We start from the raw sequence: 27,211 nt of genomic DNA on the forward strand, positions 1-27,211 counted from the left end.
TCGCCCAGTGGGTTTCATATGAGAATTTGAACTCAGTCTGCCTGGTTCTAGTTGCTCTAGAAATTCTCATAAAAGGAAGGGATGTGGGGTGGAGATATGCAGAGCACATCTAAATGTGAAATAGTGAGGGAATAAACCCCTGGGCTGATGGTGGGGAGGGTGGAGGGGGAAAGCAAAGTAAAATCAAATGCTCATTGACTTCCAGTGTTGCTGCTTGGCTATGTATGTCTGTGGTCCCCTGTGGGACTGCTGCTGTTTCTGTCTCTCAAACTGCCCCCACCTCAAGGGACAGGGCAGGGCTAACTAATAGGGATGTGCATGGTCCGGACCGGTCCAGACCGGCACCGAGGGGGGGTCTACCTTTAAGGGCGGGGGTTAGAACTTACTGTGCGCGCGCCGCCTACGTCACACGCACGCTGCGTGTGACGTAGGCGGCACGCGCACAGCGGCGACAGGCGCGCGCGCGCCGCCACACACGCATGCATGCTGCTATTACGGAGACTTCCAGGCGACGACGGGGACAGGGGTGGCAGCGAGGAACTCTGCCGCCCCAAAAACTTCTCTTGAAACTACAGCGCCGGAGGGGGAAGAGCGGCGGGAGGGGTACGTTCTACCCCCCTGCCCTTAAAGGTAGACCCCCACCTCGGTGCCGGACCGGTCCGGCTCCGAACCGGTTCGGAGGTCTCCAACATGGCCTCCGGACCGGTTCGTGCACATCCCTACTAACTAACAGCCTATTGTCACAGATTACATTAGTTTATTTGGTGAAGTAGATATTCCGTCTGACTACTAGAATATTTAAACCTAAACTTCACCTGATAGTTTCTTGGGGTCATCATCGGGATGTTAAAAGAAGCTGACAATGGAAACAATGAATTAGCATGTCTAAATCATGAATGAAGTGGAAGGAGAAAACACAGTAAGCCTTTTGTTGGCTTTTCAAAGAGAACTGCATTAGTGATATTATTTCTTGTTTACACAGTCAGACAGGTGTTATTGACTGGTTTGTTTTATCAAGACATCGAGTCCTTCCCAAGGACCTGGGATGCCAGAATTTTATTGTCAATGTTGTTGCTGTTGTTATAGATATTGTCACAGAATATAGGCTGTTCCCAGTAAAGCTGCTTTTTGTAATTGGCTGATGATGATTTCTGTAGCCCCCATAGTTTTGAAGTGCTCTTCAAGGTCTTTTGGAACTGCACCCAGGGCACCAATGACCACTGGGATTATTTTGGTCTTTTTCTGCCACAGCCTTTCAATTTCAATTTGTAGATCTTTGTATTTGGTGATTTTTTCTATTTCTTTTTCTTCTATTCTTCTATCCCCTGGTATTGCTATGTCGATTATTTTAACTTGTTTTTCCTTCTTCTCGACTACAGTTATATCTGGTGTATTGTGTGGCAGATGTTTGTCTGTTTGTAGTCGGAAGTCCCATAATATTTTTACATCTTCATTTTCTTCAACTTTTTCAATTTTATGGTCCCACCAATTTTTGGCTACAGGTAGTTTGTATTTTTTGCAGATGTTCCAGTGTATCATCCCTGCTACCTTGTCATGCCTTTGTTTGTAGTCAGTCTGTGCGATCTTTTTACAATAGGTGGTCCACTGTTTCATCTGCTTCTTTACAAAGGCAGCACTTGCTGTTTGTTGTGGATTTGTTGTGGACTTTGTTGTGGACTTGCTGTTTGTTTTTGTTGTTGTTGTTGTTGTTATTATTACATTTATATCCTGCTCTTCCTCCAAGGAGCCCAGAGCGGTGTACTACGTACTTGAGTTTCTCTTTCACAACAACCCTGTGAAGTAGGTTAGGCTGAGAGAGAAGTGGCTGGCCCAGAGTCACCCAGCTAGTTTCATGGCTGAATGGGGATTTGAACTCAGGTCTCCCTGGTCCTAATCCAGCACTCTAACCACTACACCACGCTGGCTCTCCATGCTGATAGACTGAGATCCTTGCCTCAAGTAATCTAGGAAGGCCCATGCAGGGTAGTGAAAAGCAAATCCAATTGCTAAGAGTTCCAAAAAGGTAGCTCCAAACTGAGTAAATGGCCAACAAAGTGGCAAATGTAGTTTAGTTTAGTATGCCTGTAAAATAATATCCACATAGTTTCAGAAGGCACAGGACACTTCCAAAGGTGGGGAGATCGTCCCCACTCCCTCATGCACAGCATCAGTGGGAAGATTTCAGCTAAGCGGGTGCCACAAAGGTCCACTAACACAAGAAGATTCCATAGCTGCACTAAAAAATGGGGATTTGCAAACTTGCACTGTAGTTCTCTTGAACAAAAGTTCCCTTTAAAATAAATGGGGTGTGCCACAGGTTTCATAACTATAGTGTAAGCTTGCTGCGCAGTATTGCAACACTTAGTCTGGAAGCAGGCTCCAAAATTAATGCAAGTAGCTAGTGCAATATTTATCTATTTATCATATTTTTATGCCGCCAGATATATATATCTCTAGGCAGTGTACAAAATTTAAAATGGTATTTAAAAGTCAACACAAATTAAAATACAGTGGTCCCTCGACTTATGAAGTTAATCCGTTCCGAATGCACGTTCGGAGGTCGAAAATTCCGTAAGTCGAAAAGCGCACCCACGGAGGTTTAAAAAAATTCGTAAGTCGAGTAAGCCGCATCTAAAAATTCGTAAGTCAAGGAAACCGCATCTAAACCGCCAACGGTTTCCGTTCGTAGCTCGAAAAATTCGTAAGCGTGCAGCCATTTTTGTCGTTCGTAAGTCGAAAACATCGGATGTCGAGTAGTTCGTAAGTCGAGGGTCCACTGTACATGAGACATAATAAAAACAATAGTATAAAAACAGTTATTAAAACAAATTATTAATATTAATTCTAATTAAAAGGTTGCGAGAACAGGAGACTCTTGAGGGTCTTCCTGAAAACAAACAGAGAAGGAAATGCTCTTATTTTAGGAGGGAGCATATTCCAAAGCCCTGGGGCAGCCTCAGAGAAAGCCCCGTCCTGGGTCGCCACCAAACAAGCTGGTAGCAACCATAATCGGACCTCTCCAGAGGATCTTAACAGGCAGCAGGGTTTATGACAAAGGTGGCGCTCTCTTAAATAGTCTAGACCCAAGCCATTAAGGGCTTTTATAGGTAATAACCAGGTAATAACCAGCACTTCGTATTTCACCCCGAAACATATCAGCAGCCAATGCAGTTCTATCAGAACTAGTTCTTTGTGGAATATGTTTTCACAAATACTTTGTTAGGATGTCAGCCACTGTGTTTTTTTGTTTTTTGTTTTGCCAAAGATGCAATTACCATGTTACTTAAAAAAAACCCCTGCATTTATATACTGCTCTATATAAAAGCTCAGGGTGGTTTACCATTTAAAGAAACAGCAACTAAAACCTAAAAATAATATAATACAGAATAAAATTACCATATATAAAACTTCAAAACACCATAAATGAAAAGTCTGATGAAACAGGTGTGTTTCAAAAGTTGTTTAAAAACAACCAGAGATTAAGAGATTCTGATTTCACTTGGGAGTGTGTTCCAGAGTCTCGGGGTAACCCTAGAGAAGGCACGATTTTGGGTCACTGCCCAGCGAGCAGGTGGCAACTACAGCTGGACCTCCCCCAATGATCTTAATAGGCAACACGGTTCATGAAGAAGAACACATTATTTTAAATACCATTGGCCCAAGCTGTTCAGGGTTTTATTGGTAATAACTAGCACTTTGCATTTTGCTTAGAAACTAATTGGCAGCCAGTGTAGTTCTTTTAAAGTAGTAGTAATGTGGTCTTTATGGGTGGCCCCGGAGACAAACCTCGCTGCTGCATTCTACACCAGTTGTAGCTTCCGAACTACATACAAAGGCAGCCCAAAGTAAAGTGCATCGCAGTAGTCAAGCATGGATGTTACCAGCATATGTACCACGGTTTTAAGGTCATTTATCTCCAGAAATGGACTTAACTGGTGTATCAACCGAAGCTGATAAAAAGCACTCTACTTGGGTTATCAAGGAGAGGTTTGGGTCCAGAAGTACTCCCAAGCTACATACCTGATCTTTCAGGTATCCCATCAAAAATGGGCAAATCTAAGCCACTTCCTGTTCTGGCCTCCCACAATGACAGCTTCCATCTTGTTTGGATCTAACTTCAGTTTTTTCTCCCTCATCCAGTGCATTACTGATTCCAAGCATGCATTTAGAGAGGTTAAACCATCTCCTGCCAAAGCTGATATGGAGAAATAGATCTGGGTGTCATGAGCGTATTGATAGCTCCCTTTCCCAGCAATTTCATGTCGATGTTAAAAAAAGCACTGGAGATAGAATGGAGCACTGTGGAACTCCATATAATAGCTCTTGCTTTGAAGAGCAAAAATCTCCAAGTGACACCATCTGGAATCTACCTGAGAGGCAGGAGCAGTGCCTGCCACCCCACAACCCCTCAGGCAGTCCAGAAGCATACCATGGCCAATGGTATTGAAAGCCACCAAGAGATCCAAGAGGACCAACAGGGTCACACTCCCCATGTCAGTTCCCAATTGGAGATCATCCATCAGGCCAATCAAGGCATTCTCCTCCCCATAGCCTGCCCAAAAGCCAATTTGAAATGGGTCCAGATAATATGCTTCTTTCAAGACTGACTGGAGTTGAGAAGCCACCAACCTCGCATTTACCTTGCCCAACCATGGAAGATTGGAGATAGGCCTATAATTACCTACTCTGAAGGATCCATTGCAGGTTTCTTCAAAAGTGTTTTAGCAATTGCCTCCTGCCCTCCCTCAGAGAAGAATTGATTATACGAACCCTCTCCAATAATTACATGAACTAGATTGAATGAACTATGTAGGGCAAGGGTCAGGAGAACAGGTGTTAAGGCAAACATTAACTATGAAGTAGTTTAGAACAAAGAACAAGATTGATACACATTTTAGGTATTTAGGCCAGGTAAATGTAGAGTGTGCTGTCAAGTCAATTTTTACTCCTGGCACCCACAGAGCCCTGTGGTTTTCTTCTGGTAGAATACAGGAGGGGTTTAGCATTGCCTCCTCCTGCACAGTATGAGATGATGCCTTTCAGTATCTTCCAATATCATTGCTGCCCAAAATAGGTGTTTCCCATAGTCTGGGGAAACATAGTCTGGAAAACATACCAGCGGGTATTCGAACTGGCAACCTTCTGCTTGTTAGTCAGGTATTTCCCCGCTGTGCCACTTAAGGTGGTTTAGGCCAGATATGGGCCCTCAATTTGGTGAATGCCCTGTTCTGCAGAGCACTTACTGTAGCTGAGCCTTTGCTGATGCTCAGCACTTAAAATAGACAGGCTTCAGTTTGCCTGTTCTAAAAGCTATGATTTCTCCCTCTGTTGGAAGCAGTTTTCCAGATTATATACGCAGGCAATGGATTTCTGCAAGCAAGCCTGATATAGGAGTGTTATGAACACATAAATACTCAGATATAATGGTGATAAAATGTGCATATTGCAAAAGCACGCATTTTGCTGTTTGTATATTTAGATAGAAGTTGCAAGGATGGTATGTCTGAAATTATATGCTATGCCATACATATGGATGTGGGGTTGAAATGGAATGCTTTACAAAAAATATGCTTATGCCACTCTGATCTCCATACAATTGGTGTTCATGCTTGTATATTTAGTTACCTGCTTTATGCTAGTTTAATTCATGACACCACCTAAAATTTGCTGGTACAAGAGGTATGTGCATACCTGCCCTTATTGAAATGAATGTTTTAACTGGGTTATCATTAATGTTGTGATTCTGAGCTCAATAATCTATTTAATGATATCAGTACAATTATTGAAATGGTTCACAAAAGCTACACAGTTTGGCAGAACACTTAGCTGAGAGAAACCAAACATAAAAAATGAATTGTGATATCATTTAGTAGTGGAAGCCAAGTGATAAGTTTGGAGATTTTACCTCTCTTTTATCCTAATGACTAAGAAATGGCGTTTGAATAAATAACATGTAAGTATCAGATGTGCAAATAGTGTAGTAGTTTATATGCAAAATAGAAGAGTATGGAGAAACAATTCTGTGTATGGAATCCTTTTTTTTTTAACATGAACTGTAAATGTCAGCAAAGATATTCAAGAAGGAATTGTCTTATTATACCTCTGAGGACACTTATCAAACGCATTTGATTGAAAATTTTAATATGAGACATAGCAAATGGGAAGTCGATTAGAATGTTAAACAAACAGTACAAAATCTCATCGCTTCTGCTGATTGTAAGATGTGTGACATAAGACAGAGTTGTTTTAGGCAGCATGTTGGGTCTGACATATAATGCTGAGTAAAATAAGAGGAAATTGGGCATGAGAAGGATACTTTAGTCTGTGAATTGAGGGGATCTATTGTTTGTCATGAGAAGCATCTCTCATATAACAGTCGTGATGTAAGCTGTGATGTAAGTGGAGGTCTTGATGGAGATGGCATTTGACATACACTTACTTACCACCTACACAGCTAGCTGCTAAATATCCTTTCATTAGCTCTCTAGCACTATTCAAGCATTCAGTAATCCTGCATAATGTACATAGTTACGTGTGAAAGGAATTATTAAGGAGGATAAGGAGATTGCAGAGAAGTTGAATGAGTTCTTTGCATCTATCTTGGCGGAGGATATTGACAATATACCCTCTCCAGATCCGAGCTTTTCAGGTTTAGAGGCTGAAGAACTGGGCCAATCTGAGGCGATGAGAGAGGATTTCTAAACTGTCTTGAAAAGCTAAAAATTAACAAATCGCCAGGGCCAGATGGCACCCACCCAAGAGTTCTGAAGGAACTCAAAAAAATTGCTGATCTCCTAGTAAAAATAAGTAACTTGTCCCTACAATCAGGCTCTGTACCAGAGGACTGGAAAGTAGCTAATGTAAATCTGACTTTCAAAAAGGGATCCAGGAGAGATTTGCGAACTACAGACTGGTTAACTTAACTTCTGTGTCAGGTAAATTGATGGAAAGCATACTTAAGGACAAAAGTGTTAAACATATAGAAGAACAGGCCTTGCTGAAGGACAACCATCATATCATCTGCAAGGACAAGTCTTGCCTCATTAACATTTTGTAGTTCTTTGAGAGTCAACAGGCATGTGGACAAAGATGATCTGGTTGGTATGGTATACTTGGATTTCCAAAAAGTTTTTGACAAAGTTTGCAAACAAAAGCTCTGAAGTAAACCTAGCAGTCATGGGATAAGTTGACAGGTTCAGCTGTGGATTGGTAACTGATTGAAAGACAGAGAATGGGGTAGGAATAAATGGATAGTTTTCACAATGGAGGGAAGTAAGAAGTGGAGTCCCCCAATATCTGAACTGGGACCAGTGCTCTTTAACTTGTTCATAAATGATCTAGAAGTTGGGGTAAGCAGCGAAGTGGGCAGATTTGCAGATGACAATAAACTATTTAGGGTAGTGAAATGCAAAACAGTTTGTGAGGAGCTCCAAAAGGATCTCTCCAAACTGGGTGAGTGAGCAATAAAATGGCATATGTAGTTCAGTGTAAGCTAGTACTAGTACAACACTAATGAGTGATAATACATAGGTGAATTTTAGGTGATGTTCAGTTTAACAGGCCTTTAATGTATGTTAATTAGTTTTCAGGTTAACATCAGGTGATATTTCTTTTCAAATACTTTTAGCATGCTTTAAATGGTATTTCTGTCATTGAAGGTGGAATCAGGTAAAAATTACAATGTGCTGTGGTCACTTAAACATGTCCTGTAAGATACCCTTAACAATGTGGAGTGGTGATTGATTGAAAATGATGAAGGAGCAGGAATATTGACTGAGCTCCTTTTTAAGGACTAACAGATATCTAGGTTGTTTCCCAATGTAATAGGTTTTAGTCAGATGGTTTTAGAATAGTCTGTTGTTTCAGTCGTTCACAAAATTTTGCTGTGAGAATGGCTACTGGCTACCTAGAGGGTTCCTTTCTCAGATAGAAAGGTAAGATAGAAGTTTAATATGTACACACACACACACACACACACACACACTTTTCAAAGGATGTTAGAGGAAAATTCAAGCCTGCACCTGTAGCCTTGATTCTTCTTTGTATTGCAAGCCCCCAGCATCCTTATATGTTACAACTGCTTACCTGTTATAAACTTAGATTTACAGTTTTTATGGGAGTCTATGGAGAGGAGAGCAAAACTGCACATTTCCAGAGGAGCATCAAATTTTTAATTGCATAAATAAGATGCTGACTTAAGCAAGTACTCAATTTCACACCGCTAAAGTAAAGGATTCATAAAGGCCCGGATTTGCATAATTTAATTTTCTGCACAGAAGATACTGAAAATCAATAGCATGATTCATAGCCATACCATAGAATTGCCATGCTGCCATTCTTTGACTAGTAAGGCTCTGAGTACAAAGGATTTTATAATTGATTAAATTTTGAGTGCTGACAGAGTATTTTCTCCTCAGAATCTATAAACTGTTTAAACCTGTTCTCTTTACCCTTGTGCCATTAAAAAGCCCTCTACAGGACTTATGACTAAGGAATTATTAGCCACTGTAGTTCCTCTTCTCAGGAAAAAGTGGCAGTCATCTTACTTGAACCATGTTGCTGTTTGTGTGTGAGAGAGCGAGAGAGAGAGAGCATGAACATGTTGATGGTGCACTTAGTTTTAATTCCTCTTACTGCCTAAGTTTGATAGCTTCAAAAATGTGTCCCGGGGGGAGGGGCGTGTTTGCCCCCTCCTCAGCGGCTCCTCAGAGTGAGGAAGATAATGAAGAAAAAGGGGAGCGGTGGAGCTGGCAGAGGTTCATTTTGTTCTGTGCCTGATGCTTGAGCCCCAAAGCCATTAGAAAATCACAATTCCAGGAGACATTTCTCTTGGGACAAATGAAAATGGGTACATAGGTACATAGGAAGCTGTCATATACTGACTCAGACCATAGTTTCCATCTAGCTCAGTATTATCCACACCAGGGTAGAGGTGTGCATGGAACCGTGGAGCTGCGGTCCGGTACTGGGGTGGGGGTTCCTTTAAGGGTGGGGAGAGAGTTTACTTACCCCTCCCGCCGCTTTCCCCCCTCCGGCACACGTATTTCCGTCAGTAATTGGGGCAGCAGGATATCTCCCTGACGTTTCTTCCCCCGCTTGGCTGCAAAAGGCTTCAAGAAGCATTTTGTGCATGCACCTCACATCTCAGCAACGTGCTGGCTTCTTGAAGCCTTTTGCAGCCAAGCGGGGAAGGGGCGGCAGGGAGGTATCCTGCCGCCCCAATTACTGACGAAAATACGTGTGCCAGAGGGGGGAAAGCAGTGGGAGGGGTAAGTAAACCCTCCTCCTGCCCTTAAAGGAAACCCCACCCCAATCCACCCGAACCGCCCATGTCCGGACCGGTCCAGAGGCCTGTAGAATGGCCTCCGGACCAGTCCGGGCACATCACTACACCAGGTTTTCTTAATGCTGGGCCCAGAGATGTTGTTGGACTACAACTCCCATCATCCCCAGACATGGCGTTTGTGGCAGAGGATGATGGGAGTTGTAGCCCAACAACATCTGGGGGCCCAAGGTTAAGAAACCCTGGTCTATACAGACTGGCAGTGGCTTTTCCAAGGTTGCAGGCAGGAATCTCTCAGCCCTATCTTGAACATGCATAGGCAGTGTTGTAGCTTGTTGTTGCATCTTCTTGGTGTTCTGTTATAATTGATTAGCTCTAGATCACTTTTAGATAATAAGAAATTCAAAAGGTGTGTATATGTAAATAAATGCATATATGGAAATTAACCATAGTTTCCTTTTGGTAGAGAGAGGTGTGTTTTTGTTGGCTTGATTGATTCCCAACCAGGACAGAACAAGCCTGTGGTTTAGAGGGAAGGAAGTGTTTCTGTTGGTAAGTCTGGCTTGGTAAGGGACAGGGAAAGGAGCTCTGTTGTAGAGGTGGTCACTGTGCCTTGAGTTTTGTTTTTTTCTGCTATATGGAGGCCGTGGTCTCTGATGATACAATAATTCTAATCAAGCTTACATGACTTAAATTTCAGTCAGTGTTTCTCACTTGGCTAATAATAGTTTCTGTTCCTTCCCCTCTCCTCAGCTTTGACTGAAGGTTATGATGGCACACTGCATGAAAGCAGACATGGCAGTTCAGTGCAAATCCGGCGGCGGAAGGCATCTGGGGATCTTTATTGGGCGTACTCAGGTGAGTTTGGCTGGATGGGACAGAGTGACATGTGAAAGAAATATGAGCCGTGCTTAGCCATTATGTTGTAGCTGCATTCAGATGTCTGTACACTCATAAATCCTTTTATGTGGATGACGGTACCTGTGTTCATTTTAAAAGTAAACAAGAGTACAGGAGTCGGACTCCTGAAATGCAGTATACAGATAGGAGGTGTACTGCTGTACACATGTGAATAACTGTACTTGTAGACAGATCTGTACCTCTGTACACTGTACACTGTACACACAAGTTGCAGTTTGTCTCTTCAGCAATAGTAACTGATTCAACAAAAACAGTAAATGAAGCTCTGGTGACAGTTCTCTCTCAGGTACCCATCTCTCTCCTTTTGATTGTGGTCATTGTGTTTTAATTAGGAGTATTATTGAAATGCTTATGAGGGATAATTTATAGTTATTTCTCAAACAAGGAAGGCTTCTTTCCCTATTGCTGATTTTGATACTGATGATACTGATGCAAGACTTTTAGAGATTTTAAGGGAAATTATCCCACAGGGAATTAAGGGAATCAGAAGTCTCGGTTGTTTATTTGTTGCCCACTGACCCAAGGAAGCAAGGCAGTACACAAGTTATCATACCTGCTCCTCCTCCACTTGCCACCATATCTGTTATTGAGGTGCTCCCTTCAGCTATGATTATATGTCAGTGGGACGTCTCCAACCTGCCCCTGCATGCCGCTGTCATGCAAGGGCAGCTGGGAGATTCATCGCCGGCACGCAATAATAGCTGGGGAGAAAGGCATGATAACGTAAGTGGCTGCGAGTGGAAGAGGAGCAGGTGTGGACCTGATCTCCATGTTAAAGGGACTGTGGGAACCTTAGGTTTTAAAGGGATTGTGTGTGATTCGGACACCGTATCGTGTTTCGAGCACATTCCTGTTAATCTTCTTGTTTAAGTCCATAGGGCTCAGGGTGAATTCTATAAGCAGCAGTTTATATTGTAATATGTAATAAAGTAAGGGATTTGTGGCAGCTGGCAGAGATTGTCTGACCTGCTGTAATGTTGCAGGAGGAAAAACAGGTAGGTGAGTGTCTAGTCGCTGTCGACTGAGCTGCTCAGATTCTAGATAAGAACAGGGGAGGCAGAAAGGCCAGGCAGAAACTGGGAATTTCAGAAAGGAGTAGGCTGAGAGCTGAGATTGTGGTGGGCCAAAAACAGGAGAGTCGGAAGAGGCAGTGGTTTAGAATAGTGATAGGTAAGAGGGATGACTGAGAATGGAGATAGGAAGAGTCCGCATGCTCAGGATCTACAGAAGGTTGATGCACACATAATTGATTAAAATAACCCAATAATTGTTTATATCTAGTGATATTCACAAGGAGGAAAAATGTCTTTTGCTGTCTCTGAAGGATGAACCATTCCTTATTTTTCCACCCATTTATTCTTAGTAGCTCAGCCCAATGATCTCTATGTTTGTTTTGGAAGTCTGATCATAGGAACAAAACACATCCCACTGGTATTTTTGTTTTGGAAGTCTGATCATAGGAACAAAACACATCCCAATTGGCATTTTTTAACTGGGTAACTTCTTAAATGTTGAGAATTTAAGAATTAAGAAGACTGGGCACAATCCAGCACATAGTTGAGCATGTTATATTTCTGTTGAAACCAGTGAGATTTAAATTAACTTCACTGCTCTCTGGAATTGTGCCCATTGACATCATAAATTTATATTATATATTAAGTGTTTCTCTAGTCTAAAATAATATGGTGAAGCAAGAACTGAAATTTAAGTTTAATAAATAGATGAAATGGATGATTGGTTTCTCCTTTTTTCTGTCCTACTAGAATGAAAATGAAACCTTCAGTGATGAATGACTTATTTATTTTATTTTTTTCATTGAGTATGTGTTTAGAAGATTCATTTTAATCCTTTTATAGGAAAAAGGGGATTTGGGAAAGCATTTAGTCACATTTCAGAACTCTTTGAATAGTTGGATTTCTGGATATTTTATTGCTAACTGACAGCACATATTACGCTCCTTTGTGTGTGAGAGAGAGTTTTCTCCTTTTGCAAAGTTTAAATCTGGTTTTTATTTTGGTGATAGACATATATCTCTCAATACAACAAAAAGAACATTTCTTATCCACTATTCCTTTAGGTACGTGAACATGGTTGATCAGTAATTTATACTTTATATTTTGAGTTTGGTGATTCTACCCTTCATGCTATCCTTTTGACTGTCAACTAATCTCCTGGTATTACAAGATGAAAAAAGAAACAGCAGTGTGTTTGGTTCACACAGAATTGGCACCCATTTCCCAATTGCCAATTAAATGCAGTTCCACCTGATTAGTGTTCGCTAGTTGGATCCCTATTTTTCACTGCAGGCAAACCTTATACGCTGAATCGCTATTAATGGTTTCGCATATCTGCAGGTGGCAAAAAGGCACCCAATCTCTTTATCTGAGGATATGAAAGGGTTAAAACCCACATATCTGTGGTTTCTAGAAGGCCGGAAATGACCGTGGAGCTATTTTGTGGCTCACTTCTTCTGCTAAAAAGAAGTGTTTTTCTGTGATTTTTCATAGTTTTGGAGGGCATTTCAGGGTTGGCGGGGGGGTGTTCCTGGCACATGGGGATGCTGCAGAGCACAGTACAGTAAATACCTGCAGTTGCTTTCACTTTCTCCCCACTGTTTTTTGACCTTTTTTCCATTTTGGAACCTCCCCCCCCATTTTCCATAGGCACAATGCCTCAATACTTGCAGTTTCGTTACTTGCAGTAGTAGGTGAGGAATGGAACCCCTGTGAGTAACGAGGTTTGCCTGTATTGTTGAAATATAGTGATAGTTAAAATAAGTAGTGAACAGGGGATGGAAGCAAGAGAGAGATTCTTGACAGGAACCAAGAGGATTTATTGTCATGTAATCCTTGCAGTGTCAGGAAAGAGCAGCAGGCTGGAATGCCCTCCTATTTTTCTGCTGATCACTTTACAATAATAATAGCATTAGAACAGCATAATCTGTAAGGTAATTACAATGGGAGAATTTCTAACAGTTGTTGGAAGACATTTTGGAAATTGTCCAGACAGTACAGAGGACTGCCCCATCAAAGCCACACAATATTGGAGTGGATAGGAAAGGGTTGTAGTAAGGCAAAGTAAACTATCACTCCTAGCAGGAAAAGTTCCCAGAAGAACTGTTGAAGAGCTACAGCTATATCTATCAGTGACTGAGCTAGCAAAAATATTTATTTATTTAGATATTTGTGTCCTAACCTCTCTCTGCCCCATATTGCTTAGAGTGGTGCACATAGGATTCTCCAGCAGTCCGTCATCCAGATATTCTGTCTTTTAAGAGAAAATTATCTCACTTGCCTTCAGACCGTTCTCTGACATGAGAAGATTGTGTTTAAGCACTGGGGGAAACCAAGACCAGTTAACATGACATATAATAAAGTGAAATCTGTGTTCAGTCCCTACAGAAGTGTATGGTTAAACTGGAATTTCTTGCCAAATGATAGTCAAATTTCAGCAATATTTAAAGGAAGAGTAAACATTTATATGGAAGGCAAAAAAAGGTCTCTATTTTGCAAAAGGGGACTAGCAGGTGTTTCTTCACAACAAGATAATGCTAACTATTAAGAGCTTGAATGATGCTCTTGATGAAATACTGGCCACTGAGATTGATTAGTCTGATGGCCATGGCTCTTCTAAGCACGGTCTTCAGATGCTGAGATATCACCACCCTTTATAAGATAGGAATAAGAACCGTTTATCATGCCCACAGCAGTGTCAGAGCATCTTCCTACATTAAACACATACAGTATAAAGTGTATACAGTGGGCATCAAGGCCTGTAGGGAAAAGGGGGGCAATTACCCTGGGCCCCACATACAGAGGCTCCTCCATCCAAAGTATGGTTCTGTATTCAAATGATCATATTGATCCTTTTCATTCAAGGTTAAGTGAATTGATCAATTAACTCTTGATCCTGGGGTTATATTTTATTTCAGTATTTTGGGTTATTGAAACAGAGTGCAGTTGGTGACATACTGCTGGTTCTCTTGGATCTCTTAGCAGCTTTTGTGACTCTGCTGGTTCTTTTGGATCTCTCAGTGGCTTTGGGTACCATCAACCATGGTATCCTTTTGGATTGCTTGAGGGATTTGGGGATTTGAGGCCCTGTTTTACAGTATCTCTCGAGTAGATTTCAGATGGTGACGTTTGGTGACAGTTGTTCTTCATAACAGGAGCTACTATATGGAGTCCTTCAGGGCTCCATTCTGTCACTAATGCTTTTTAACATCTACATGAAACCGCTGGGTGAGGTCATCAGGGAATTTGGTGCTGGGTGTTATCAATATGATGAGGACATCCAAATCTATTTCTCCTTGTCTTCAATATCAGGAAATGGCATTAGCCCCTTAAATGCCTGCCTACAGGCAGTAGGGCTGAATGAGGGATAATGAACTGAAGCTGAAGCCAAGCAAGACAGAGGTGCTCATTTTAGGTGGTCATAATCTGTAAGATGGGGTCGAACTTCCTGTTCTGAATGAAGTTACACTTCCCAGAAAGAAGAGGTTTGTAGCTTGGGTGTGTTCTTAGACCTGGGTCTCACCCTGATGCCTCAGGTGGAGCCTGTGGCCTGGAGCACTTTGTACCAGCTGTGATTGATTCGACAACTCGGCACATTTCTTAATGACAATAACTTGAAAACAGTGGTAAACCAGCTGGTCACTTTGAGGTTGGACTACTGCAGTGCACTCTACATAGGGTTGCCTTTGTATGTAATTTGGAAACCTTGGTTAGTTCAAAATGCGGCAGCCAGATTTCTCTCGGGGATCCTGGAGATTGGTCTTGGTACCCTGGAGAGACCACACTATGCCTGTTCTTAAACAGTTGCACTGGCTGTCGATATGTGTCTGGGCAAGGTACAAAACGCTGGTTATTGCCTTTAAAGCTCTGAATGGCTTAGGTCCAGGTTACCTGAGACAGCACCTTTCTCTACAAGATCGCCACAGCCCATTAAGATAATCAGCAGGGGTCCGTGTTTGGGTGCCACCAGTTCATCTCATGGTGACCTAGGATCGGGCCTTCTCAGTTGTCACCCCTGGGTTGTGGAATGCTCCTTTGGATATAAAAGGGTTATCTTCCTTGCAGGCCTTCAGGAGAGCCTTAAAGACCCATCTTTTTAGCCTGGCTTTTAATGATATCTAGTTTTAATTTTAATCTGGTTTAAACATTTTCTGATGTTAACTGTTTATTATTATTATTATTATTGTAAAAAATAACTGTTTTATTATGTTTTTATTTTAATGTAAACCGCCCTGAGTCACTTTAGGAAGGGTGGTATATAAATTGAATAAATACATAAATAAATACTGTGTGGTGTTGTGCACATGGTGGAACGTAATGCAGCATGACCATGCAGTCATGATATAATGACTGCAGTATTGCAGAACTCTGTGAAATTGTTGTGTTTGTGCAACAGTACTCTTGTGTACCTGTGCAAATGTTATGTTCCATCACATGCATATCATACAGTATGTCAGCCAGAAAGAAGAAAGTGAAGGGAGCTCAATTGTTCTGCCTCTGGGCCTCTCAAAGTCCTAAAAGGCCCCGATCGGCATTTACTGCAAAACTGCTGAAGAGCTACAGCCAGCCAATCAGAAATAAAGTATGTCCCCTGAGAGTTCAGGAATGCTTGTTTCCTGGTCATACTGCTGGTGTTTTCTGCAGGAAATGTCAGTGTAACACAATTGCTGTAAAGCAGACTTCAGTTTATATCCCTTCCAAATAACAATATGTATGTATGTATGTAGTATTTATTTGTTTATTTTCAGAATCTTTTGGGGTGTACCCTCATGCAGCCCTTTCCTCATCTCTTCTTAGCTTGTGCATTAATGACGTCTATCTTTGTAAATTTAGGAAGTTTCACAGGTGCAGCAGACCAGCAACTAGCGGAGTGATTATTCATATATTAAATGAGGGTGTTCTTTTCAGATGTAATTTGTGTCAGGAGTTCACAACATTTTTCATGAGATGGTGTCACAATCTCTCCTTTCAGCTTCTGGCCACAGAATATGCCTGAGGCCATGGCTGAAACTGCTGACATGGAAGAATAAACTGTGAATGCAGGGTAGGGGTGTGTGAGTGTGTGTATGAAAAAGCTGCCCTGAATGCAGTTTAGCAGCTGGGAGCAAGAGAGAGCCATCAAATATTTCTAATCAGTTGTGCACTCGTCACTAAACATCTTCACTTCAGTGGGAACTGCCAAGAAGAAACTTGGCCAGAGAAGTGCATAACTGCCCGGCAGTAAAGTTATCTGCTTGCTCTGGGGACAGAGATGGACACTGGCTCTTTAGCTGGAGTGCTGGGCAAAATGAAGGAGGAATGGAGAGTGCATGCTTAGAAAGGCTTGGCAGCTATCTTTGCTTGCATGGGTTTCCCAGGGAAAAGAAATGGGGAGGTAAAGCCAGGCTTCATTTGAGAGAGAGAGAGAGAAAGAGAGAGAGAGAGAGATGCGTAAATCAGTCTTCTGTCCAAGATGTTGTTTCAGTTGGTGTTTTTACTAATGTTACATTTAAAATAAAATGTCAGAAATGTGCCTCTTCCAAAATGAGGGCTGTCAGGAAATCTCTGTAGTCTGCTCTTCAGAATACTATAGAGCCAAAACAACTTGAAAAGGGGAGCCCTGTTTACTTTTAAAGAGCTATGGCTTTTTATAGTTTCAGTTTTAGCAGCTTTGATGTGTAGAATTGAATGGGAAAAGGAGGATATAAATTATGTAACTAAATAAATGTTTAGGAAAAATGGATATTCCCTTAGATTAAGTGGGAATATTTGACATGCAGTGGGTCCCTCTAATTTTTTTCATCTCTATGAAGAATGAGTTTTTTTCTGGACGGCAGTATCAAGGCAGTGTATGTGCACCTGGGGTCTTCCTGATTCAACCTGCATGAGATCTAAAATAAACTGAGCGGACATCCAAAAACTTGTGAGCACGCGCACGAGCACACGCCTTAGAAGGAATAGTGCTGACATGTCACATAGCTGAAGAGCAAATAAGAACCAATTAACTGTCCTAGGATAATGGACTTGGGATGCTATGATGCTATGATGCTATCCTATGCTAGGATATTTTTTAAAGTCCTTCTTGTATAGAATGAAATATTATATTAGGGAGACCTCTCCTTCATGGACATTTCCCAAATTACAAGCAATTCCCACATGCACAGGAATAGACTTCAGGGAAGGAGATTGGCCTTTAGTTTCCGTGGGAGTTTTATTCAGAGGTCAACATTCCCTTTGGGTTGATGTACAATTTTTGTATGCCAGGTTATATTTGTTGGTCTCAAAGGAAAAGAGACTTGCTCCGGGGAAGCGGGATAAACACATGACATATTTACTTCTCTGGGGGAACAACCAAGAAATGGGCTATAAAGCTTTGCCTGTGGCACAAGCAGTGTATCCAAAGATTTATAGGAACATGGGATCAACTGAGTACCTTTTCTGGGGAGAAACAGTCATCTTGGTGCTTTCTAGAATTAACACTTACTCATCACGTAGAGCCAAGTTGAAAGAGGGAGGTGAGATGGTCTGGAGCCAAGTCCTATGAGGAATGCAGGGGCGTAGCTAGGGGAGAGAGGGCCCATGTTCACCCTCATCTCTGGTGGCCCTGTTTGCATATGAATGTGAGATTATATGTGTGAGCACTGTAAGATATTCCCATCAGGGGATGGAGCTGCTCTGGGAAGAGCAGAAGGTTCCAAGTTCCCTCCCTGGCTCCTCCAAGATAGGGCTGAGAGAGATTCCTGCCTGCAACCTTGGAGAAGCCGCTGCCAGTCTGTGAGGACAATACTGAGCTAGATAGACCAATGGTCTGACTCTGTATATGGCAACTTCCTATGTTCCATTCTTAACTGCCACCATGTGAGCTGTTTTTTTTTTAATTGATCTGTTACTGATGAAGGTGTAAGTCGAAACATTCAACTTAAATTTGCTTTCCTTCAGCTCTCTGTTGTCAGTCGTCTTTTTGTTCAGATGAGATAGATAGATAGATAGATAGATAGATAGATAGATAGATAGATAGATAGAGTATTTGATGGGTTAGAAAGGAATATGAGAGAAGTAAAACTGAGAATTCAAGGGCTTTAAAAATGCTATTACAGGTTGAGCATCCCTAATCCGGACATCCGAAATCCGGAATGCTCCAAAATCCACAAACCACCACAGCATGCTCCCAGAGCACTGACTTGTTGCAGCTGAGCACCTCGTAGCAAAACAAAAAAACACACGCCTCCACTCACTCGCTCGCTTTGGCACTAGAGACTTTAAATAAAACCTTTAAAAAATACAGTGTACAGTAACCTTTCATGTTTAGACTTGGATCCCATGCCCAAGATATCGCATTACAGTATGCAAATATTCCAAAATCCAGAAAAATCCAAAATCTGGAACACTTCTGGTCCCAAGAAGGTCGGATAAGGGATACTCAACCTGTATATCCACAGAGAAGCAAAGAGAACCTCTATTTGGTTATCTTTCAAAACAAATAATAAATATCAAGTAAAAGCTTTGTCTTTTTAAACTGCATTTTTATTAAAAAGGAAAATGAACATTAGTGATTATGTCAATTAAATCTTTATTGAAGTCCTGCCAGAGAAGACAAGAGGGCTTGTATGAGAGCTTGAGTGCTAGGATTGACTTTTTAAATTGCTGTACAGCAGGAGTTAAGACTTTTATTTGACATAATTTAATAACAAATCGGGGAATGTTAGCAATATTACCAATATGACTCTGTAAATCCTTCAAACCTTTGAAGTATTTTAAAGAGAAGAACAGGGTAATAGTAGTGGATGGGAGTTACTCATAAAATATAATAATCCCTTTCCTTAAGGCCAGCTATCTTTGTCTACATGTATCAAACTACTAAGTTAGTGCTTAAATATGTATAGGATCTGAGTGACACACCTGCACACACATAGATAATATACATGATAAGCATGGACCTTTAGGGTGAAAAGAAGCAGGTATAAGCCCCAGAGAGTAAGTGGAGGAAGACTCGACTTCAATCGAATAAGACACAACATAAAGCCCATCTGAAGGATTATTCTGTGCCAAATGTGCAGCAAAGAAGCAATTCTACTCTGCATGTATTGCGTCCATATGTTTGTGTCCAGTGCAGTTGTTCAGAGATGTGAGGAGATTGACTCGGGTTCCCTCCACTCTTAGATTTGGATTTTTCATCATCCTGCTGTGATGCTATTAACTTTTTTGTGGATAAAATCTTTTGCATTTCTTTAGCAGGGGGAGAGTAACTGGCCCTATCCACCCCAGCACAGTACCACCAGTGACTGTTGCTGGTGTCTAGCTTATGTTTCTTTTTAGATTGTGAGCCTTTGGGGACAGGGATCCATCTTATTTATGTATTATTTCTCTGTGTAAACCGCCTGGAGCCATTTTTGAAAGGGTGGTATAGAAATTGAATTATTATTTCTTGTTTACACAGTCAGACAGGTGTCAGACAGGACCTGGGATGGCTGAATTTTATTGTCAATGGTTATAGATATCGTCGCAGAATATAGGCTGTTCCCAGTAAAGCTGCTTTTTGTAATTAGCTGATGGTGATTTCTGTGGCCCCTATGGTGTTGAGGTGCTCTTCAAGGTCTTTTGGAATTGCACCCAGGGCGCCAATTACCACTGGGATTATTTGGGTCTTTCTCTGCCACAGCCTTTCAATTTCAATTTGTAGATCTTTGTATTTGGTTATTTTTTTCTATTTCTTTTTCTTCTATTCTGTCCAGTATGGTTGGACCTCTGGCATAGCTCTCACCTTCCTCAGAGCACACAAGCCCCACAACCACGCCAAGGTAGTGCCTCACTGGGGGTTGTTGTTGTTGTTGTTGTTGTTAGAGCTGATTTGGACTCCACTGTTATGGCGGGGTCAATTTCAGATATCTCCAGAAACTCCTGGTTCAAATAGAATGGATCAGTTTTAATTTGTCCCTCCTGAGGATTTTAGGGCCAGTTTACCTGGGTACCACCATCTTGTCTGGTGGCGACTCAGGAGCAGGCCTTCTCTGTAGTGGCTCCTGGGCTGTGGAATGCGCTCCCTATAGATATCCGTGGCTTAACATCTTTGTCAGCCTTTAAAAGAGCCCTTAAGACATGTTTTTTTTTAGTTTGGCTTTTAGTAATCTTTGAATGTTTTAAATTGTTAACAATGGTTAAACCCATTGTTAAAACATTGTTAATAAAACCAATAGTCGTTTATTGTGTTTTTACTGTATGGTTGTGAATTGCCTAGAGACTTTTGAATCTGGCAGTATATAAATTAAATAAAGAAACAAAATAAATAATAATGTGGATACATCCAACCCACAGAAACAGTTTGGATACGCTGTATTTCATACTGTTTTGAGAAGAGCAGCATTCAGGTGCTTTTCAGTGGCTGACATTCAAACTGAAGTACTTCTCCATAGTTCTGTTGTAATTATGTATGTATGTATGTATGTATGTATGTATTTCATCTGGCTCCCATTTCCTGACTCTGAGATCCAGAAATTGCCCACTGGATATGGGTGAAGGATATTGATTAAGCCGTTCAGCAAAAGAATAACATTAGTTTATCTTTTTTTGGCACTGAACCTTTGTTCCCTTCTCTTTCTGGGACTGTAAAGGGGTTAAATATGGGTTGCCCCTCCCTTTTTTGGGTGCTTACAAGTAAAATATTTAGTATGTTTAATCCTATTCGCTCTGTGTACAGAAATCCTCTCGCGGTTTTTAAGAACATGCACCAAGTATTAATCTTAATGAGCCACCTCAGGGAAGTAACTTTCCTAGGGAGCAAGAGGTTGCTGGTTTCAGTCCCCGCTGGTATGTTTCCCAGACTATGGGAAACACCTATATCAGGCATCAGCGATATAGGAAGATGCTGAAAGGCATTGTCTCACACTGCATGGGAGATGGCAATGGCAAACCCCTCCTGTATTCTACCAAAGATAACCACAGGGCTCTGTGGGCGCCAGGAGTCGACACCGACTCTATGGCACAACTTTACTTTACTTTATTAAACTTAATAGAATGTAACCTAAGTGTAACAATCAAAGAGGAGGGAGAATACAAAAGCCCTTCTCTAGCTGTGAGAAGTCCCGGGTAGGCTGCCACCATCCACTTTTTAATATGAGCTGATTTAATCTTCCAAGGGAATATTCTGAGAGAGTAAAGTAGAAAAACTCTCCCTACAAGAAAGGCTGGGGCAGTCTTCGGCCTTCAAGATTGCGTGACTAGGGCAGGATCCAATAAGGAGTTACATAAGAACAGCTCGGCCAGATCAGGCCCAAGGCCTATCTAGTCAAGAGTCCTATTTCACACAGTGGCCCAACAGATATCTTTGAGAAGCTCACAGACAATTATTTATTAATAATTGTATGATAAGGAAAACCTCAGAGGCATCAACAATCGCTGCTTCCATGTAAATAAAACCCTTCCTCAGGAAGTACAAGAACTATGCAGTCAGATCCAATCACTTAAAAATAAGTTCCCTAATGCATCTAGCTAAACTGGTCCCTATCCTTCCTATTTACTTCCAGGTAAGGAACTTACCTGTTGGTTCCTGGCCAAAGGCTACTGCTCTCCCCTTTTCTTATAGTAATTGCTGATCAGACCTCACTCAGAGGGGAGAACAGAACTCTTAACATACCCCTCCCCTACTCCTCTATAGGCTGTTGCCCAGTAAACCCTGTCCCCTCGCTCTGGATTGGGCAATAAGGATTTGATTCTCCCAGTCTTTCTTTCTTCCTTATTTGGAGAAGCGACTACAGGGAGACATGATAGAGGTGTATAAATGTATGCATGGAGCAGAGAGAGTGGACAGAGATAAATTGTTCTACCTCTCTCACAACACTAGTACCAGGCGTCATCCCATGAAACTGAACCCAGGAAATTAGTCTGGTGGCTATAGGCCTCAGAGGCGAGATGCTAGGGATGTGCACGAACCTGTTTGGAGGCCCTTTTACAGGCCTCTGAAGAGATTCGAACACTGGCCAGTTCGAACGTTTGGTGGTGGTGGTGGTGGTGGTGGTAGTGTTAGGGGAGGGTGCACTTACTCTTCTCCCTGCTTTCCTCCCGCTGATGCTGGAGTTCTGTAAAATCCCTCGGGGCGGCAGCATACCTCCCTGCCGCCCATTCTTCTTCAGCCAGAAGTGGCTGGAAGTGCCAGGCATGCGTTTGCACACTGGGCGTATGCATGTCTCAATTGAGCTCGTCTAGTGTGTGCAAGCACGCATGCAATGTGTGCATGCATGCCTGGTACTTCCGGCCATTTCCGGCTGAAGAAGAAGAAGGGGCGGCAGGGAGGTATGCTGCCAACCTGAGGGATTTTACAGAATTCCAGTTTGGGAGGAGGGGGGGAAGCGGGAGAAGGGGTAAGTGCACCCTCCCCTGCCCTTAAAGTCCTACCCCCCATCCTTTCGAGCGACCCCCGCCCGGTTCTGTGCATATCCTTACAAGATGCATCTAAATACCAGTTGCAGGGAAGCAGCAACAGGAGAGAAGGCATGCATTCACTTGTCTGGAGGCTTCTCAGAGGCATCTGTTGGGCTCCTGTGTGAAATAGGATGTTGGACTAGATAGGCCTTGGGCCTGATCCAGCCGGGCTGTTTATATGTTCTTATCTAGAGGACAATAAGGAAATTACTGGTAATCATTGTGGCTTTATTAAGAACCACACTCAAATGAATTAAGTACTTTTCACAGTCTATAATATAAAAGTAGCGATGAAATAATACTTAGTTCTGTCTAAGAACTAAGAATGCCGTTCTTTAAGTCCATGAACTGCCTTGCAATAAATGGATTAATTAACTAATATGCTATCTCAACACAGATGACATTCCTGGTAATGAAATACCTTTTTCTTTTGGTCCCAGTTTTAAAAAAAAATAACATTGGATATTCTTAAAAGCCACTGTGTTCAGTCTGGAGAAACACGGCAGTACATCCAAACAGGTGACTTAAAAATTAACCTTGTTGATGGTACAGATATACAGAAAAGGAAACAAAACTGTGCATACTAAAAATCCCAAGCACAAATGTTATAGGGCTTGCTAGACTGTGTCTGTTGCCTAATCAGTAGGGCTCAGCTCATGCAGGATCATGTAGATTAACCCTCTGTATTTTTATATTTGCAATTAATATATTAATTGCAACAATTAATCAGTGCATTCAGCCTTCAGGATGATAACCTTCCTTCCTTTTTTTGTCAAGATAACTACTTTATTGTGTCGTGCTGTCTAATTGATCTACCTAATTTGTCAGTGACACACATATAGCTGCTATTAACTAAAGTATCTAAATGCCTTAAATCTTTAATGCCTTTCTCATCAAAGCTTCTTTTGGGGATAGGGACAACACTGACTTCTCCATTCTTAATAAATGAATCTCAGAAGAATTTAATTGTCTTGTCTAAAATCACATGTTAACTTAGCTCCAGGGTTTCCTAGATGAAACTGATTACCTCAGTCCTTGTAATTCTGGCTTCCCGTCCAATTTGAGGAGTGAAACCACAAATTGTAGTGGATGATTTTTGCTGGGAACTGGATAGGAGGCGTCCATTCCTGTTGGTTCTGCTAGACCTTTCATTAGCTTTCAATACCTGCAGTATATAAATTTGAAAAACTAAAACATCGACCTTCTGGAACACCTTGTGAGTATTAGGGTAAGGGGGCACTGCTTTTCATGGTTCTGCTAAATCTGTAAGGGGGCACTGCTTTTCATGGTCCTGCAGAGTAGATTCCAAAAGGTGGGACTGTAGGACTTCTACTTGATGCTTTGTATGTATGTATGTATGTATTTTATTTGTGCGCCACCCCAAACTTCTGTCTCTGCGTATAAAACAAATTAGAACAAACCTAAAACAAATTGGAACAGCAATTAAAACCTTAAAGCTAAAATTAAATTTGCCTCTAACCAGCAGTGAATCCATCTGACAGTAGTACCATCTAGCTTGCATTTTACCATTTGTCCACAAGGATATCATGGATGACTAATCACAAAAAGAACTGTGCTTCTATTCAGCAGTCAAGAGAGGGAAAGGAAGTCCCACCCTACTTCGTAAGTCACTGCCTCCTCTGCACTACTCATAGATACAGCAGTGGTCATCTGAAGAGGTGAAGAGAGCCGTGATGGTGGACGTTTCTGTGATTGGGATTCTCAGGTGCCTGAGTCTCCTGATCATGGAAGCATCTGCCATCACGGATATGACGTTCCCCTCTTCAGATGAGAGCAATACAGAAGAGGCAGTGTGTGAAGAGCCAGTTGTCAAATGGTATGCTGAAATCCTGATACACAGTGTCCATGGCATTCTCTTTGATCTCCCCAATTTTCTTCTAATATTTCGAAACTGAAAATGATCAAGGATCTATTTAGAAAACATCAGAATAATTACTGAAAATCTGCATCATGACTGATAAAACCTTTAACCTGATTTTTGTGTGTGTGTGGGGGCAAAATAAATTATGCTCAAGTTGTATTTTGTTTAATGGAAATTTTAGTTCAGTGTTGCATTCTGTTCCTAAACATGTGTATTTTTTAGTTTTTAGTTTTATTTAAGATTTATTCATATATTTTATTTATTGATTTATTTTGCATTTATATTCTGCTTTTCAGGTGAAACCTCCCAAAGTGATTTATAAAAAAACCTTTAAAAACAATATATCAAGCCACATGTTTACCTCTTTACATGGGCCTTAGTCTTTCTTCTCTCCTCCCCTCAGAGCAATATGGTCCCTGGCCACTCTGTCATGCCGGTTCGTTCCACATCTGCTGGAACAAATGAGCTGGATGGTGGCAGACTGGCAACTCCCCAGCCTCCCTCCCTCCCCCCCTCTCCTTTTATAATTTTTGTTTTAAGATTCAAATTGGCTCACAATGACAAATTAAAATGCTTCTGCAAGTCATATAATAAAACAATAAAAATGGTAGCATAATAAAAAAATTCCGTGCCAATACCAAACAATAAATTATATCCACTGTACATATTAATCAGCAAGTACATATTAATACGTACAATCAGTACATATTAATCAGTGGAAAGTCTTGCCTTAAACACCAATTCTTGGCCAACTCCTCCAAAAAATAGGGCGGATGGAAGTGAGCAGACCAAATCTCACAAGGAAAAGAGTTCCAAAGGACTGGGACTGCCTCAGAGAATACCTTCTCCCATATGTCCATCAGAGAAATGTCAGCTAGGAGGATCTACATGAAAGATCTAATAGGAAATCCTTTGAAGAGCATCCTAAGCAGAATCATAAGCAGGCACAGCAGTGCAAATATTTAAGATTGTATGACTACAGTCCTAAGCATATATTGAAACAAATTCTATTCAGTATAGTTTGTATCTTAAATATTGGCATGGTTGTGTCTGCTTAGTATACTAGTGGGATGTTCGTTGAGTTTTAGCATAATAACATGTTCTGTGTCATTACACTAAAGTAGGTGAGGATTGTAGGATTGAACTGTTACTCTTTAAAGATATTGAGGCCATTCCCACGATCGCCTAAAAGTGGGCTAAGGGAGTCCAAACTGCTTTTTGGCGAACATGTGCTGCAACTGGAGCCACTCGGCTCCTGGCAGCTATCCTTGATTGCTCCGTTAACTTTGGTTTTTTTATCGTGTGTCGCTGCAACGTGTGGTGACACATGAGGAGACCCCCGGCAGGGAGGCTGCAAGCAGCCTCCCGGGCTTGGGGGTCTCTACAGGGTGCCCCCTGTGCTTGTGCAGGCATCCTGGAACTTCCAGGGGCCATGTGGCCCCCAATCCCCGCAGCCCCCACCGGCTCCATGACGGAGCCGGCAGTCATGTGGACGGCCAATCCAACTGCCCACGGCTGCCTTTTGATCGTCTGTGAGGAGAGCGGGTTAAGCCTGCTCTCCCTGCAGACCCGGAAGAAGCTCTTCTCACCGATTATGAGAAAAGCTTCATTGGCTGTTTCATTCCAGTTTAGTTCATGGAATCAAGGGAGCATTTAAGCATTCTGACAGGGGCGTAACAAGGTTGGAGTGGGCCCAGAGACGAGATTTTAAAATGCCCCCCCACTCAAAGTCCAGGGCCTCCGCACACCCCAGGCCCCCAAGGATTTAAGTCTGATATTCCAAAATAAGTATGCTGCCTGCAAATACATTTCACTGAATACACACACGCACATGTCACAATATATAGTGATATACATTGAGTACTATACATTTGTTTTACTTTTAATGCCTAGAACACACTAGAAAGATGAATGATTAAAATGGCCCCCTTGCTGCAGATTAGCAAAGGAGACTTTCAACCATGCAGGGTGAGCCTATGTTTGTTTTCTCAGAATTCTGAACAAATTCAGTCAAGTTTGATTGCAGGAGGTTTTTCACAGGAGGCTTTTAAAGCCCTTTAAGACACATCTCCTCTGGAATGGAGGTGCTGCATTCACATGTTGGCCAGATTTACCCTGAAGTCCCTGCAAGTTATTGGGGAGCAGTTCACACACAAGAAAAATAAAATAAAATAAAAGCACAAGACATGCTTCACAGTTCTCACTCAGACCTTTTGGGTTGCAAAACAACTTGAACATAAGTGCATTTATGAATGAATGAATGAATAAAATAAATATAATACTGTTTCTTCCAGAAGTTTTTGTAATTTTCTGCCATGAAACAAGCCACTTATAGGACTTTTTAGATAGTTTTTTTTAAGCCAGCAAATTTCCCAAGCTGTTTAAAAATAAATATTTCTCAGTCCCCCCCCCCCCCGCATATCAAAGCCCTATCACAAGCAGATGCCTATATATCCGGGTTGTGGGGGGGAAGGTAACCACAAAAAGGAGTTCACACTCTACCTGGCAAATGCTGGGCTGGGTTGGGCAGGGCAGCAAGGGGTCTTCTGCTGCAGAGAACAGTGGTGGCCACTCTGGCTGCCTCCTCCTTCCTGGGTGCTTGGGCCCTACTTGAGTTCAGGCTTCAAAGAGGCCTACACGGAGGCCTCCGTGGAAGCCCCACCCACCCGCCGATCAGCTGAGAGGCGGGAGAAAAGGAGCTCTTTGCAGCTTGTCTGC

General features: G+C 41.9%; 1 protein-coding gene across 5 annotated transcripts in view; it reads left to right on the forward strand.

The window, feature by feature from the left end:
* PTPRG (protein tyrosine phosphatase receptor type G) overlaps positions 1–27,211 on the forward strand; it is a 799,529-nt gene that overhangs the window by 166,125 nt on the left and 606,193 nt on the right. For all 5 annotated transcript variants that reach the window (XM_053287905.1, XM_053287902.1, XM_053287906.1 and 2 more), the window contains exon 2: positions 10,037–10,141. In XM_053287905.1, coding sequence (XP_053143880.1) covers positions 10,052–10,141 — 90 coding nt within the window. In that variant the 5' untranslated portion in view covers positions 10,037–10,051. The remainder of the gene's footprint in view (positions 1–10,036; positions 10,142–27,211) is intronic.

This window comes from Hemicordylus capensis, chromosome 2 (genome assembly GCF_027244095.1).
Source record: "Hemicordylus capensis ecotype Gifberg chromosome 2, rHemCap1.1.pri, whole genome shotgun sequence".
Classification (NCBI taxonomy): domain Eukaryota; kingdom Metazoa; phylum Chordata; class Lepidosauria; order Squamata; family Cordylidae; genus Hemicordylus; species Hemicordylus capensis.